The sequence below is a fragment of the Cimex lectularius genome, unplaced genomic scaffold (genome assembly GCF_000648675.2).
Source record: "Cimex lectularius strain Harlan isolate CLEC.00 unplaced genomic scaffold, Clec_2.1 scaffold179, whole genome shotgun sequence".
Taxonomy (NCBI): Eukaryota; Metazoa; Arthropoda; class Insecta; order Hemiptera; family Cimicidae; genus Cimex; species Cimex lectularius.
In genome coordinates, this window is record NW_019392757.1 from 404,558 (window position 1) to 421,757 (window position 17,200).

The 17,200-nt window shown below is 31.0% G+C and overlaps 1 protein-coding gene and 1 long non-coding RNA gene across 4 annotated transcripts; one reads left to right on the plus strand and one right to left on the minus strand.

Moving 5' to 3' along the window:
- The first annotated feature begins 6,267 nt into the window (after positions 1–6,267).
- On the plus strand, positions 6,268–9,971 carry LOC106671072. Its single transcript, XM_024227343.1, has 2 exons — positions 6,268–6,315; positions 9,053–9,971. The coding sequence occupies exons 1-2, from the start codon at positions 6,304–6,306 to the stop codon at positions 9,878–9,880; spliced, it is 840 nt and encodes a 279-aa protein (XP_024083111.1). The 5' UTR covers positions 6,268–6,303; the 3' UTR covers positions 9,881–9,971.
- Positions 9,962–12,818, minus strand: LOC106671073. Of its 3 annotated transcripts, none has more exons than XR_001341163.1 (4): positions 12,713–12,818; positions 12,404–12,650; positions 11,863–12,011; positions 9,962–10,279 (listed from the first exon to the last, which is right to left on the minus strand). It is a non-coding gene; the product is annotated as an uncharacterized LOC106671073 (long non-coding RNA). The 3 variants fall into 3 exon arrangements; XR_001341164.1 differs by lacking the exon at positions 9,962–10,279 and adding an exon at positions 11,280–11,365; XR_001341162.1 differs by lacking the exon at positions 9,962–10,279 and having other exon boundaries at positions 11,781–12,011; positions 12,713–12,817.
- Positions 12,819–17,200: the final 4,382 nt, after the last annotated feature.

Genomic DNA, 17,200 nt, shown 5'->3' on the forward strand with positions numbered 1-17,200 from the left:
TTTTTGACAATAGGTCTCAATCGCGGGATATAATTTTGCGCAAAAATTTAATTCAAATCGAACAATTCTGTTTTTCACACTAACGTGCTTTCCTGTACGTCTGTTTTTCAAAGTTTTTGACATTTTTTCTCAGAACGAAAAAAAATTGGGTATTTTTTACTTGTACGTACATAGTAGTGGGTACTACCACTATACCTAGTGCTTACTACCGTAGGTACTAGGTATGCAGTACTACTACAAACAGATGGAAGGATTTTTAAATAAATTAAGAGGAGCCAAGAAAAAAATTCAAACTTTCATCAAAAACGCCATTTTTTCAAAATCCTGTTTATTTTTCGTTTCAGCTAAATTAAATTTTCTTTTTCGCTATGTACTTATAGTGGTAAAAAACTAAGCCATTTTGCTAGCTTTCTGGTTCTTGAAAAACAGAAGCAAATATTCAAAAGAGTGGACATTTTGGGTGTCCAGAAAAACCTTAGATATTCAAATAAATGATTTAAAATACAGTTTCAACACTCTACCAATGCGTTAAACAATTAACGTTTTCATAATATTTAATGTTCAAGCACTTTGAACAAATAATGTGTTTTCAATAGAATTAAATATATGCCAGGGGCAATATGTTCGACCATTTCCAAATAGACTACCACAATCATTATTATTACTATTATTTAGTAGGAATTTCATAACTTACGTTAACAACAATATTAATAATAAATAATAAATCCTTTATTACTAACTTCATTAAATAATAAATTACAGGCTTTAAATTTACTTATTTAAATATAGATTTTATCAATAACACTATTAAAAAATATCCTGACAATTTGGAAATAATTTTAATGATATAGTAACAAAGTAACAAAGACAGCATGATAACCAAAAAGTAATTAAAACAATGATTTTATATTTTTGTTGCTTTGAGCTTTTATATTACATTAGTGGTATAAGAGTAATAGAATCTTAAGTGCAAAAGGTGTATTTCTCCAGGGAGTAATTTTTCTTCACGACCGCCATACCGGGTGGGTTTCCTTTGTGACATAACACAAACGGACTAAGTTTCAAGTTCAGAAAAAAACTTGTTCGTTAAGTCTTGATCTTTTGCCAGAACAAGAATCCTTTTGATAGCACTTGGAAGGCGACGTCATTTAAAATCTTCAATTTTGATGTTAAATGTTGCTGTTGAATTTTTTTACTTTTTCTTATGTTTAACTGTGATTTTTGTGATGGAATGAAGTTAAATAAACAATGTCGATAATAGCCCAATTTGACTTTATTAGGTTTTAAAATCGGATCTGATCCACGCATCTTCTTCCTCGAATAAGATTTTAGCAATACACGAATAGGGTTACTATTTACGACCGCGTCTATATTTATGACCGGTATGGGCAAAGCTACAATTTGATCCCTCGTCTACCAAAGTTGAACTGAAATAAATTACGTCGGTAAGACATTTTTTTGCAATAATTATAAAAGTGATTATAAAAGTATGTCTAGATGTGGGCACAAGCGTAATAATTCTATTTATTTTAAGTTAGGGGACTTTGTGAAAGTTGGTTTTTCTGCGAGTTGGTTACATTTATGTACCCAATTATAAAAACTGTATGCATATTCGGGGAAAATAAAACAAGAAATAACAGTAGCTAAAGTCCACTTCCAAGTAAGTATAGAACAAAGAAATAAGGATAAAGTAAATGGTGCTTGCTTCGTTGTTTGTAATTAAACGTCTGTTTTTAGAAACGAATGTATTAGGTTCTTGAATTGTTTTCCAAATTTACATGTACAATTTAACAATTTTAAAAACCTGAATTTAAATTTTACTTTTTAATTTTCAAGATCCATCACTAGTTTAAGAAAATCGTTGATTTCATAAGTTGTAAAATATGATTGAAAAACCACCGAATGAGATTTTTAAAAAAGAAAATATTTTGATAGGGACTTCACTAATCAGTAGGTTACGTGAGGAGCGGATTGATTTCAACCAATTTGAACAATCTTTTTAAATTAAAACATGATCAAAACACGTTTTACTCTTTCTATCAGGTTTTATTACATTATTTAAGCAAGAGTTTAATAATAAAAATAAGGTTACTTTACATATTTAAGGACTGGACTGAAAATGAGTGTAGTATTATGACAATCCACGCTAAAATTATTCAGCTAGTGAAAGTTAGAAAAATCGATATTTCTGAAAAAATATATCATTAATAAATTATATTTAAGAATGAAACAAAGTAATTAAGTAAATTTGAAAAATGTTAGGACAATTAAACAAAAGAATGAAAGATCTCTTTATTGCTTAATACTTTCCTAATAATATAAAATAATTCCTACAATATTGGATAAATGACAGTCAAAATAACGAAATATTTTCATTTAATAATTTAAAATTTTTACTAGAATTGTGAACAAAGAGTATAATGTTTAGTTATAAAGTATAAAGTTTTGTAAATATTTTTAAAACTGTACTATTGAATAAGAATGGTATTAACGCAAGATTAATATCTTTTGTTTTTCAATTTATTTATTCGTTAACACAAATGCTTGTCTTTTAAATAATGTTTAATAGGAAAAATTAATGATCGAGACGTACCAAAAATATTTTATTAGTTTTTATAGAATTACCTACAAATTCAGCTGCAATGTTAGCCATATTTCCATCGGAATCAGATTATTTCAGTTCATCTTTCTTGAAACTTATAGTTTCTTACAAATTAATCAGCTCAAAATCACTTCTTATACTTAACAGTGGTTTTCCTTTGGTACGATCTGTCCACCCATAGATTTAATGGTTGTTTTAACCTCTGACATTATTAATCTAAAAATACAGCATGTGCTTTAAAAGGCAATTCAAAACAATGACCTTTTTACATTTTTATCCCTTAACGAGTTTGGTAACCACGGCTGATAACCAAGTTCCTTCAAATGGCAAACCTCTTTAGCCTTGATAACCGAGCCTCTTCTTCTCTCTGAAGTAGACTGAAGATTATTTTCTAATAATACTTATTCTTCTAACATTACCATTCTAATGACATGAGAGAAAAATGAAATTTTTTCCGATTCATCTACGACATATTCGTTCTTTATTAGTATGTTTCATTTGCATTGTCATGAGAGGAAAACCTTAAAAAAATTCAACAAAGATATTTACAATAAAACATCATTTCTAACAAGATAGTACAATTTTATAATTTACCTTTGGTTCATTGATCTCAAATATCGAATAACAAAAAATCTAAATACAAAGGCCAACCGGTTCTATATACTTAACACTGTATTGTCAACACGGAAAACCGGCCAGTATATTATTACTATTGTAACCAATTTGCATTGCTGTTATTTGAATCTATAATTCTAAGTGGTAAAAATAATCGTTGAAAAGCACTTACCTGGGCACTAAACACTTATAAAATCCTTTCGTTTATTTATTTATTTTATTTCCACTCCAAAGCCCAGGCATGACAAAAAATCCATGAATGACAACATAAAATGGCCAAAGTGGGAGGCCTATGGTGAAGTCAACGCCCGTAAAATGGCAAGATCGACCTTAAAAATTGATGATGAAAAAAAATTTTAGGCTTGTGGAAAAATGTTGGTCATTTTTAAACAATTAATTGAATTGATCAATAATTACCATTAAATGACACAATATGTTTATATAAATGGAATAATGACCAACAGCAGAGACATTGATAATTGTAGTTACTAATTTGTTACCGGAAAAAGTATCGTCAAAGTTCGTTTAGCCTAAATGTATTCTCTAATTACAAATTAAACGGTCTTAGAATGAAAGAACTCATCCAACCAGCCAGGTGGCTTTTAAACAAAGATGTTAAAAAATAATCAGAATCCTAAAAAATATATAATAATTTAAGAAATGCAATAAATTGATAATAGAAGTTGTAAATAATATATGTTATTATGGTATATTACATAATTTGTATTTGGTTATTTTTATCAAGTTGACCTATTCCTTACAAACATCTGGCCATTTGGAATATAATTCAGGCAATGTAGTTAAAACAAAATCATAAAAATTTCTTTTCTTGTTCTTAAACATCTTTTTACTCAATAAGTCAAAATGTTATGTGAATTGACACAGAGTAGTTGAAAATTTGATATAATAATTGCGCAAATGCGTGAATAAAATTCAATAAGCATCACTTTCAATTTAATAGATCAATCTTTTGATAGCCACCTTTTTACATATTTTAATAAATTTTGTAAGAAAAGCTTAATATTGATCAACAACATAAATATTCTGTTAAATTAGAAATGCTTTACTGAGCTTTAAAGAGTTTTTTATATTCATTCATTATTGCGAAAGGATCAAAATAACTGAAAATCGGCAAAGATGGCGCTTAGAGGAGTTCAAAAAAGATGAAAGATCACAGCCAAGACATGTCTCTAAACCGAGAAATAGAAATAGAGAAATAGTCAAAGGAGGAGATTAAAGGAGGTCAAAAAGAATTTCTTAACAAAACGAGAAATAAAGAAAAAATGGTTAAAAAATAGCTATATTGAATTGGAGGGAAGGATCTCTGAGAAGCTCAAAAGGATCTTTCTAATAATACTTGAAAAAGATCAAAGGATACATAAATCTAACCCTAAGAGGCTAAAACTACTCAAAAAAGACATCCCAACTAATTATGAAGAGGAAAAGTCAAAATCTAAATTGGCTTATGATATGCTCATAAAGGTTTGGAAAATCCCTTTTAAAGAAAACATGAATTAATGAAAATGGATTTTAAAAAAACTTCCTATTGGCTGAGAAGGACCTTAGAATGGTTCGAAAAAGGTTTAGCAACAATACGTGAATTAAATGATAATAATTTTAAAAACTTAAAAATTTGCATGCAATAAAATTTGCATAGGATCTTAAAACACCTTTCATATTGGTTGAGAAGGAGCGTAGATAAGCTCAAAAAGGCCTTCCTAACAAAGCAAGTAGGGGAGAAAAATAAAAAAATTCCAAATTGGTCGAGGTGGAACTCAAAAATTTGAAAATCCCTTTCTAATAAAACGTGAAGAAGAACGGAAAGTACGTGATATAAATGAAATTATGTAAAGCACGAATCCCACATTCATCAGTACGAAATTGCCCTTACATAAATATAATTTTATTCCAACACTTTTTTGAACTTCATACTTTAATTTGAAATCAACATCAAAAGCTTGAACATACATGTCGTGTACATTTTTTTGTTTAATATGTCATTTATATCCGGTTTTAATAAACTGAGGGAAATCGTAGATTCAAAGTAAGTTTCTCAAAGTTTTGACGTCGCCGTATTCCATCATTTATCTATATAATTTATTATCGATAATAATCGATCATACTAACTTTTTAAACAAACTGCTGAAGCCGGCACCGTCTTTGTAACTGGTGGCATCAATGATTGATTATTAATAACTCCTTTGTTTGAATCTTGTTGAATATCATGCTTTTAAAAAATAAATAATCATGTTGATGGACGTACTGTTGTAAAAATTTAAACCTAAAATGTAATATAATTCATAGAGGTAGTGATAATTTCTTGATATAGTAGGGGGATGGTGCTGGCCATAGTATATAGATATAAAGTTTTTATATAGGCTATGTCATCTTGACCATATTATAAACCGTACCATAAAAAAATGATTGTTTAGCAGATTAAATTTGCAGTTGAAGATTAAACAGGTACGAACAAAACAAGGATTTTTTTTTTCTATTTGTTACTCTGCAATGGTCGTTTGCAGTATGGAATAAAATTTGTGCGTTCGAACATATACACTTGTGAAATTAATAAAAGATAACAATAAAAATGAGTTTTTTAAAATGTTTATATATTTGTAGTTGAAGAATTTGTTCAGGAGACCGGTATTTTACGACGGTTATGGGGTCAACGACCACTTGAACTTTAGAAAGGTAAATTCATAATTTTTTTAAGGAAAAAATAAATAAAAATTTGATTACAATGCTACGTCAGTTTATCGTTATATAAGTTCACTCCATCCGCCCAATAGGAAAAGAATGACTACTTGAAAACATGGCCGAATCCCGCCAGATGTTTACAAAAATATGCAGAACGGATCTTAGAGAGGGCTTAGCACTTCTTTTTGCCGATTTATCGTCCTACCTTCTAGAGGTTGGATCCAGATCTTCTTGTATTTGTTTGATTCAAACGGCGCCCACTAATATCCCTCCTCCCCTAAACCAGACGCTATTTATTTTTTGTAAAAAAAAAAAGTCACCGGTGGTGTATAAAACCAGGGGTGATCCTCCGGATTGGCAGAGTTAGACTGTAAGCGAACCAACCAACTATGTTGCTCTTGGTAAGTTTCCAACACACCTACTCCACAGGTTGCTTTGAATATTTTATTACATATTACTTTTAAGTAAAAAGCGCGGCAAAATACTATTATAATCTATGCACGTAATGAAACCTTATCTGCATTTCTGTATTATTAAATAATAACAGCTAGACGATGACTGGCAGTACATGATGATTAGTGTCAGGATAGAAAAAATTAAGAACTCTTTCAGGAAAATATTTGGTTGTAACTTGATTATTTTTTATATTTATTTAGAAATCGTGAGATGCGGTCTGGTGTGATGTAGGTTTCAGAAAAACATTTTGCATTGAATAAATTCACTTTTCCACATCCAAAATGTAATTGTAATATGTAAACAATGTTTGTAAATCCCAGGCCCTGAAGATGATCTCAATAAAGATCGAAACGTTGGCACGATAAAGAAAATGTTTTTCTGAAACCTACATCACACCAGACCGTATCTCACGATTTCTAAATAAATATCGATTTACGGTCACTAATCACCACACACATTATTTTTTATCATCATACTCTGTCTAGCCTAGTTGCTTCAATCTGTACGATTCATTTCGGCAATTCCTTGTCATCGGAAGTGGTCCTGTGAATATTTCTCATATATTATTAGCACCAAACCTATGAAGAATAATTATACAATGTTTAAACTTCTAAAATTGTATTTCTTTCTTGGTTAATGGCCTGAAACCATTATAATATTTCAGTAAGTAGATTGTCAAAGCACCACATACAAAGGTCATTTTAAAGAAGGGTACTCGTTATTTCTTTGAATATTTCAACATTCAACAAAGTAGAATAGAATATTTCATTGTATTTTAGCATTATATATATATGCATGCAAATTATATAAAAGGGATGCATCTTTTGTTTTCTCACATATTTTTACATAATTACAATACTTTATCCATGTCAAAAATAACTACAGTAGAATACCATATGTACAGTGCAACACAATTAACAATATATATAATTTTTAATTTAAAAAATAATTAATTATTAATTTTTATTTATTAAAATTATACAATTATATATTGATATAGATACTTAACAATAACATAGAACATATTATGGGCATATAAAGAACCTTTGGCAGATTGCATCATTCATCTAACACAAACGCTCTCAACTTCAATGTACCCAATATAAAATCAAATAAATCATTTATTTTTTCTTTATCCCAGCTTCCATTTAGTAGCCATATTAATTTTTCGTCACTATTGTACAGTTGTGGTGCATTCTTTAAACAATTCTGTAAATATTTTTTTCTTAACGACGAATATATTGGGCACTCCCATATTATGTGTGCCAAAGTTTCGTTGACTTTGAAATTGCAGATTGTGCATAATTGTGTGCAGTCAACATTCAACAAAGTATAAAAATTACTTTATACTTCTACATTTCAGAAATGTTTCTAAATTAAAATTTCATGTATTACATATTTACACAGTATTAGTGTTCACGACTAACACTTTTCGGTTGACGAAGATGATATCTCAGAAAAATATTTAAAAAAAAGCAAAATAGAAATATAAAACTTAAAAAAATATTTTAAAATATATTCTAGGATATTTGATACAAAATTACTTGAGTACTTGTGTGAATTAAACCAAATGGATGTATGCTGTCTATAATACCTTACTTTGTTTTTAAAACTCACCTAACCTAAAATTTCAACTTATTTAAATTAAAGAGACAAATAGTCCATTTTTTAATAACACAAACTTAATATTTACATATTAAGTTTTTGTGAATTTACCATAATTTTCCTCTAACTTTTTTAATGACTGAAACTATTTTAAACAAATGATAAATTAAGTAATATGTATTTCCTTTGATACGAAAAACTTAACAAATATTATATTTCCATTATCTTTGATAATGCTATAATTATTTTTAAAAATTTAACGTTGCCATGACACAATAGTTCATTTTTTGTTGTCATATGTGCGTCACAATATATACCTCAAAATGATAGTACCCATCATTATGTTAATTTTATTTCTTACAAGCATTTTTGACAATACGTTAAATTTTATCTAGAGTTGAAAACTATTGTAAATTTTCATGTTCATTAATTAAAAAAACACTTTTTTGCTCGTACCTGTGTGATGTATAAATTTTGTTGTTTTTTACTTATGTCTATGATGTTGTTTGATCGTATTGTACTATTGCTCTGGAGTGGTATTGAACGCTGATTGGACCGAATCGCCAGCCTCCGTAGGAGCACTTTTTGCCTGTTTGATCATATCCGATATTCTCCTTGTATGGCACGGCACGCCTTTTCTCGCTCTTAGTTTTTTAGTTTGATGCGTTCCGATTTCACGCCATTATCAGTGATCGGCCGTACAACGACAATAAGCGGAACGAGAGATGATAATGACCAGACAGCAAGAGACATAATGGCTCTATTCATCTAAGCCAGCTAGACTTTTTTTAAACCTAAATATTAGTATAAAAATGTTGAACTTCCCACACTTGTAATAAAAGACGTTCTGATTCATTACCAGCGACAGAAAAATTGCAGAAATATATATTTAAATTTATTTATTAAAACTGGTCTTATTAGACCAACCATTAATTTTTCAATGATGTACATATTTTATCAAATAAAATACCACCTCATCACTTATTTTTGCCGAGCATTTAAAGTTTGTGGTAGAATAGAAATATTCAGTCTAACTGTTTTGTATTTTTTAAAATATTCATATAGCATTTTTTTCAGGTTATTCTGGCAATTATTGGGGCAGTTGCCAGTGTGCCGGCCCCCATCGAATATATCAAGGAAACTATTCCGAAGAACATCCCAATCCAAAGCATTGGACCCATTGATACTAGCATTCCCATAGACAGGGCTAGAAGGGACATCCAAGAAATTATTCCTCAGTACATCCCAATCCAAAGCATTGTACCCATTGATACTAGCATTCCCATAGACAGGGCTAGAAGGGACATCCAAGAAATTATTCCTCAGCACATCCCAATCCAAAGCATTGGACCAATTGATGCCAACATTCCAATAAACAGGGGTAAGAGGGACATCCAAGAAATTATTCCTCAGCACATTCCAATTCAAAGCATCGGACCCATTGACGCCAGCATTCCCATTAACAGAGCCAGGAGGGACATCCAAGAAATTATTCCTCAGTACATCCCAATCCAAAGCATTGGACCAATTGATGCCAACATTCCCATAAACAGGGCTAAGAGGGACATCCAAGAAATTATTCCTCAGCACATCCCAATCCAAAGTATTGGACCAATTGATGCCAGCATTCCCATTAACAGGGCCAGGAGGGACATCCAAGAAATTATTCCTCAGCACATCCCAATCCAAAGCATTGGACCCATTGATGCTAGCATTCCTATAAACAGGGCTAGGAGGGACATCCAAGAAATTATTCCCCAGTACATCCCAATCCATAGCATTGGACCCATTGATGCCAACATTCCCATAAACAGGGCCAGGAGGGACATTCAAAAAATCATTCCTCAGTACATCCCGATCCAAAACATTGGACCAATTGAGTCTAATCTCTCAATCGGATCATAACAACCAGAATGAGCGAATCATTCACCATTAATCAGTCAGTTTTGACTGTGGTTAATTTTTTAATTGAAATAAAACGAAAACTTTTAAAACATTTGTATTTATTTATTTGAGTACCAGAACACTGAGTTAGAAGATGGAAGTTGAAATAGATCGATCATAAGAAGCGATCGTCACTTCTTAGTGTTATTTTTAAAATTCAACTTATCGTTAATTAAGTAAATATATATTTTAGTTAACGTCCACTGTTGTTTTGTATATTACAACGGAATCTTTAGACATTGTTCACCTCTTCTCATTTGTACAAATGGTAGTTTCGTTCGCGATTTATTTCTCATCGCCTCCCATCGATCCAAGATTTTCCCGTCATCGTTCATCGTCGTGGACGATTTCGGTTGCCATCTGAAATTGTACGAAGATTTCAAAAGCCAATGAGTGTGATATAAATAAAGTGAAATATTCCATGGGATGAACCGATAACTTCACCACAGGTATGGCCGTGAAATGGAAATTATCTGATTCGCCCAACGGGCAATACACATACTAAATCAGCTCTGGTATATGTTTTACCATGTAACAAGTAATATGTTTAAATGTTTAAGTTTAATAATTAAGTTATCCTCAGTTGAAACTTACTGTTTATAATTTTAAGTCAAATTTAAAAATTTTAACAAGCCGAAGAAGTTATAAATATAAATAAGTTTTAAAGTTTAATACTCGACAAAGTACAGACTTGTAAATGGTAAAGTTCACATTTTTGCGAATATATAAATCAATTTAAAATTACAATTTTTCTTAGGAAATTATTGAATTTAACGTTAAGTAATGTCTTTTTTATTAATTAAATGAAAGGGTGCTATAAAATTTAATACCTGGTTTACGTATTACTTATTCAATTATTAGCGAGAGCGAAGATGGTAAAGCAAATGTGTTAAAGCTTAGATAAAGAAAAAAAATGTTTTGGAAACTAAACATGTTAACGGCAATTGAAATAGAAACTAAATAAATCATAGTACTCTACACTAAATTTAGTACGTTCACAGCGGCATAGATCTAAAATATATTAAAACGATGTATCCAGCTATTAAATTACGATTCAATAGAATACAGTTTGGTAATGGTCAAGCTAAATTTAGTTGAACCAAAATTTATCCATAGTATTTAAATAACAGAATAGCCTGTAATACCACATTCAGAACTACCAATATGACTGAAGATTTTCAACAAATATAAAGCAGTAAGTCAAAAATTGTTTCTGTACAGTAAAATTCAACAAGAAAAATAAAGAAATAGTAGTTTCTCCTTATTTCGACAAAAAACTTTATTCAATGATCATACAGTTTAATCTATGTAATATAATCTAATTATCTACTTGACCAACAAAATAAAGTATGAAATAATAGTTTGTTGAAAATGTATTTAAAATAAAACGCTTTATAATACGATAATATTCAATCGATCGATTTTTTCTCGGCTCTGCTTTACACACTGAAATCATAATGATCAGCTTTGTTAAAACCTGTACAAATAAGCTAATAACCGTATTTATTATATAATGCTAACATAAAACCGACATTACTTTTGTATCAATCCAATTTTTTCCCACAGCTGTTTTCTAAACTTAACGCTGATTTCAAAAAGTGTATGTAAAAATTTGGTTGTGTCTTATTATTTTTCTCTTTTCGATGATACTATTGACTGCTTGTTATTGTGAATTCCCTTCTGTATTTTTTGCATTAAAGGTAAACTATTAAACTTATAATCATATTAAACCTCTCAGTATCTATTGCTAGCCAGTTTGAATAATGTTCCAAACCAGTCTGATAAAAATCAGTATTGATTTGTAAGATAAAAAGATGGAAAATAAGGATAATATTAAAAACTACCATACACATAGACATAATAGAAAAATTTTAAAGTGTGTGTATTATGACAGTGTACGTGTGTTTGGGATGATTACAATCATTTAAACAATGGCTTCTTACGTTTGCCTCGAAAACAAAGGACAGTTAAATCCGATAGTTTGCTGCTAATTGTAGGAGTAGTTGGTGTATGATTTTGTCTTTTTCATAGAAAAGGGGGATCACCGGAACCTTGCCATGCTAACGTAAGCCTACTTGAAGAATCAGAAATCCTGCAAAAGACGATTTCAATTTAGAACAAGTGCTACAAGGATAAACTATAAAATTCAATTTATAGTAAGTAGGAAATGTGTTAAAATTGTTTAAACTATTTGAAAATGAGAGTGGATAAATTACTAAATTGTATGCTGCTTTTTAGCTTTATATATTTCTCAATGTATAGTTTTTTGTTTAAAGTTCAGCATGACTTTTCAGACGGATACTAACAATAAGCCTAGAAAGATTTCTGGTACCATGGCAAGAATCCGTTAGTGTTTTAATTTTGATGGACAGCTAAGTTGATTCAAAAACCATTTTTGATACATCCCAGCGGATGGACTCGTCCTCACTCAACAATTTCCCTTATCTAATCTTAGGGGGTAATTAACACATCATCAGTACTCACAGATTTGAATTGAATAACGGCCTGTCTACAAACGCGTTACATCGCTGATTCGGTGTTGGCAGAAATGGAATATACGATGGATTGTGCTTCAACATTAGACGCTCAACGTTGATTTTCGGATGTTTTAAATTGTGCTGGACTAGTTTCATGTCCCTAAAAAAATACGCTGACTCTCCTTGGCCGGTTTTCTGTTCGCACAATGTGCTTGAACAATATTTGCCCTGCATCGAGCTGACGGTACCCATCCCTATAATAAGGATACATCGGTTCTCTCCTGACTAAATCGTAAATTTTACTGTAAATACTTACCTGTTTGGAATTTGTCTAGGCTAATGTAAATATTATACTGATGTGATTTAATTTTATGTAATTGTTATAATTATTTATTTTTTCTTGTCATATGAAGCGAAGACCTCATATGTTTTTTTACGGAAGAAGTTACCAAGTAAATAAAGTTGTGCGTTTAAAAGAAAACTGTTTGCGGGTGTACGAATTGTTGTGTGAATTGCTAAGAAAGAACCCTACGCTATATCTTCCAAGCTTATCATATTTTTCTAACGAGTTAGGGAAGAATTTTTTGGCTGGTTTGATCATTGGACAATGGGTGCGGATTATTGAAGAAACAGCAGTCTTGTTAATTATTAAATGGCTTAATAGTTAATTAAAGATAATGAAGTTAATTTGATAACCCGCACCATTTTCCAAAGAAAATTTGTTAAGGACACGCAATTTAATAATAAAAAACCAAGAAGAAGAAGTTTTTTGAAGAAGCTAAAAGGAAGCTTCCCTCATGTTCGCAAGAGTAACAAAAATACAATTTTTATGAAATCAAATATTCTGAGTCAGTTGTTTAAGCGTAGATTATATAAAATTGTATTAAAACGTAACTTCTACAACTTTGCTTTTGATGTGAAATTTATTTATTTTGTCTGAATTGACGAGAACTAAACTCTTACCTTTGAGGTCAATCAAATATCCGATGTTTTTCCTTTTTACGTTGCTTTTTTTTTACCCGATGGGTATCACATACAAATCTCTCTCTCTCTCTCTCTCTCTCTCTCTCTCTCTCTCTCTCTCTCTCCCTCTCCCTCCTTCCCTCTCTCTCTCTCTATCAATATATTTATCTATCTATCTGCCTATCTATCTATCTATCTCCAAACCTAGCTTCTTGTTATAATTATATTTNCCCTCCCTCCCTCCCTCCCTCCATTCCTCTCTTTCTCTCTAATAATTAATGACGGAATTTTTACTCTGTCTACTGTTTATTGAGCAGCATTTCGTATTGCTGTACGATTTGCAAATGGACTTTTGTCAGTTCATCGCCAAAAAGAATGTCTGGCTACGGTCAGTTACAAAGATTTTTCATAATTTTCTAATTTTATTTAATCTTTTTATGGACAGCTAGGACGATAAATTAATATGTTACAGCCCAATAGCATAAAATGTTTGTTTTAATGAAAATGTATAAAGTAGATAGTTTATTTTTAGCAAAAGAAAAGAATCTTAATTTAGTCTTGTTATTTAAAAAAATCTTATAAATATTTTGCTCTAAAAATCCTTTTTTGTTATAAATTTATAATTAAAAGCAATAAACAATAATGTACATTAAAAATGTTTTAAATAAAGAAACTAACGAACGATCTTTTTTCCCCCAAATACGTATATACATCTAAAACAAAGTTGGCTTAAAGTTAATTTATGAAACACAGCTAGATTAGGTCACAAAAGATTAGTCTTGAAAATTAGTAAAACGTTGGAAAAACTTAAAATGTTTTTATAATCCAGATGAAAAATATGTCCTGTCTAAAACCAACTTTAAAAAAATCAGAGACAAACTTACAAGAAAGCAAAAAATCTATTAACTATAAGGGCTGCAAGTGTGTAGTTCCCTATTTCATAAAATCGAGGAACATTAAGGTTACACTTTAACCAATTATGAATATATTTGCACGCAAGACTGCAAAGTTATTCATATTTTTTCATATTACATACCTGCCTAATTAATTTATAGTCGTGCCTTATGGTTTCCTACAATTTTTGTAATTTTAATTAACACTCTCTTGTCCCTTCAAGTTCCTGTTTCAAAAATATGCAACTTTATGATCATACCTTTGGTTTTCTTCTAATGTTTTCAACTTATTTTTTAATCAAGAAGTCGCTGTGAAAATATTCAACCCAAAAAAATCATAAAATCGCCAGGATCTGTCTTAGGAATATTGAAAATAATAGAAAAAAGTTAGATATTGTAAAGTGGTTGTGCCTTCCGCGACATTCATAGCGTAGTTGGCCTTACTGTAACACAGGAATTGTACATAGCAATTGACTGCCCATAGTAGAAACTTTTGGTGCATTCGTTATATATATAATTCAAGAGTTAAATATAGATGACAAATTTCTAACTCGCTACACCTATAGAATCCTCCTTCGCAGAATGGATCCAAACAAACCAAAAGGAGAACTGGATAAACTCTACCGGTGCTAGACATAGTATACTTATGATGAAACAACCCACACCAAGACTGGCAAAATCACTGCTGCAACTGGAGAGGGCTAAACTCAGAGGAGTGATAGGACTACTAACCGGTCACTGGTATCTGAAAAAACATCTATACAACATGGGCATATAAAACGAAGATCCCATCTGCAGATTATGTAATGAGGAGAAGGAAACAGCCACCCATATCATCTTTGAATACGAAGCAATACTCAACGGACAGTCAACATAACATACGAAAAAACTTAGGGAATGAAACTGTAGCAGCGACTCTCAATGACCTGATACTTCTAAGGAGAAGGATAAGGAACTAGGAAGGTACGATAAGCCAGAAGGCTGGAGTACCTGGGGAGTACAAGCCCTGCTTCCTAGTATCCTTATCACCATACCATACCATATCATACCATAACTCGATACACCATAGATAATTTTAGAGTTTAATTTTTACAGATAATTTATTACAATAACAGTTGATATTTATCAATCTCGAACCATTTTAAACTTTTAAATACTTAATTCAGCAATTTGTTGTTTTTTTTTGTTTAAAAACTATGTAGGTTTTTAACGCATTCCGTGTAAGTTTAAAATTAAAAATCAAAATTTATTCCCGAAAAATTAACATAAAAAATCACGTGACCTACGTGAGAAAATATTGAACTTCACAAATGTTCAACGGGTCAGTGGCAGGATGTTGATCATCCGCCTGGTTGCACACTCAAACAAAACCTTGCCAACAAAAAGCTAATTGCCAGAATCAGATGGGTGTAACCGATTATTCTTCGTTACCACAAAAAAACCACTAACTCTTGTCACCAACTGGATTTCACAACAAAGTATATATAAATTTATTGGCCTATTCCAATAAAAAGGGTGAAGTTCCAGTAGGTTTTTTGGGTTTAATAAATTAAATGTTGAAAACATGATTCTTAATAGAGACACTTAACCATTAATAAATAAGCCATTCAGTATAAAAAAAATTAATAATGTGTATAAATGTATTTTTTATTGTTGAATAACTCTGACCAACCTTCATTAATGTTTAAGTTGAACAATCTACGTTCACCCATAAAAAAAGTATTGTTATTACAAAAATTGTTCGTTTCAAACATTCCCGAAAGCCCCCAGGACATGACTAATTCAGCAACTTACTATAGAAATTGACGAAAATTTATTATGGATTTTTCGAAATCCATTCATGATGCTCTACATAGAATAACTTACTTTCCAATATTGCGGAAATACTCCACGATTAAAATGATCCCAAAACCCTACAAGCCTACCCAACATTTTACATCCTACAGTCGTGTGTTACGGTAAGCAGAATCCCTGAAAACTTCTTCCGAAAAGATTGGCATCAATAATTGAAACTGCCATATACTAGCTCACGATCATTTTTGTTTCCTCTTATTTGATAGAACCGGTATATAGCGTTGTGTACACTAAAATGTACACTCTACAGCGGAAATAGTATTGTTCGGGTTTTTCACCATGTGGAGGTAAAGCACCCAGGTTTGGCTGCTGTGGTCTGGAGGGTGATGAACCTTTGTTTTGATGCTTACCGATCATCTTGTTTTGCCTATCTTAACAGGGCCTGGCAGAGATGTTTTAGTATCGCAATCTTCAGTGTTTCTGTATGATTATGTTAAATCTTTTGTAATGACGTGGGGGAGGCGTGCGGATGTCGGCTTTATCTTTGTTTGGCGGTGCCTTTGGTGGGTAGTGTGTGCGTGTTCGCGCGCGCGTGTGGGTGTGTGTGTGTGTGTGTGCTGTTATTCTCCTTTTTGATATAATGGAAAATAATTTTTACTATGTATTAATAGTATTAATTCTTATAAATTTCTTTTAGGCTTATTGTCTTTCTTATATTTATAATTCGTGTTTTAAGCTTTTCCATGTATGTTANAAATCTTGTATTTTAATTTTTTGGATGTTTCGGGAATTTACTCTACTCCCATCATCGGCATCTGTTGTAATATGTCCTTTTCCATTTTTGATTCTTGATTATCCTGGGTTAAATCTTTTTTTCAGTTATTTTAGGTGTTACGTTTTTGTATTATAATTTTTATTATGTTACCGATTTTTTTTTTGACTTATTGTTTTTTTATACATTTATCTTTTTTTTAAACTTTTCCATGTAGTTGTTTTAATATAAACACAAAATACAAGGGAATAACCTGGATAAAGTTATTTAACCCACGATAATTAAAAATAAAAACATGGAAAAGGACATCTTACGCCAAATTCTGTTGATGGGTATGAATTCCGGAAACGGCCAAAAAATTTAATGTAAAAAAATTATCTAG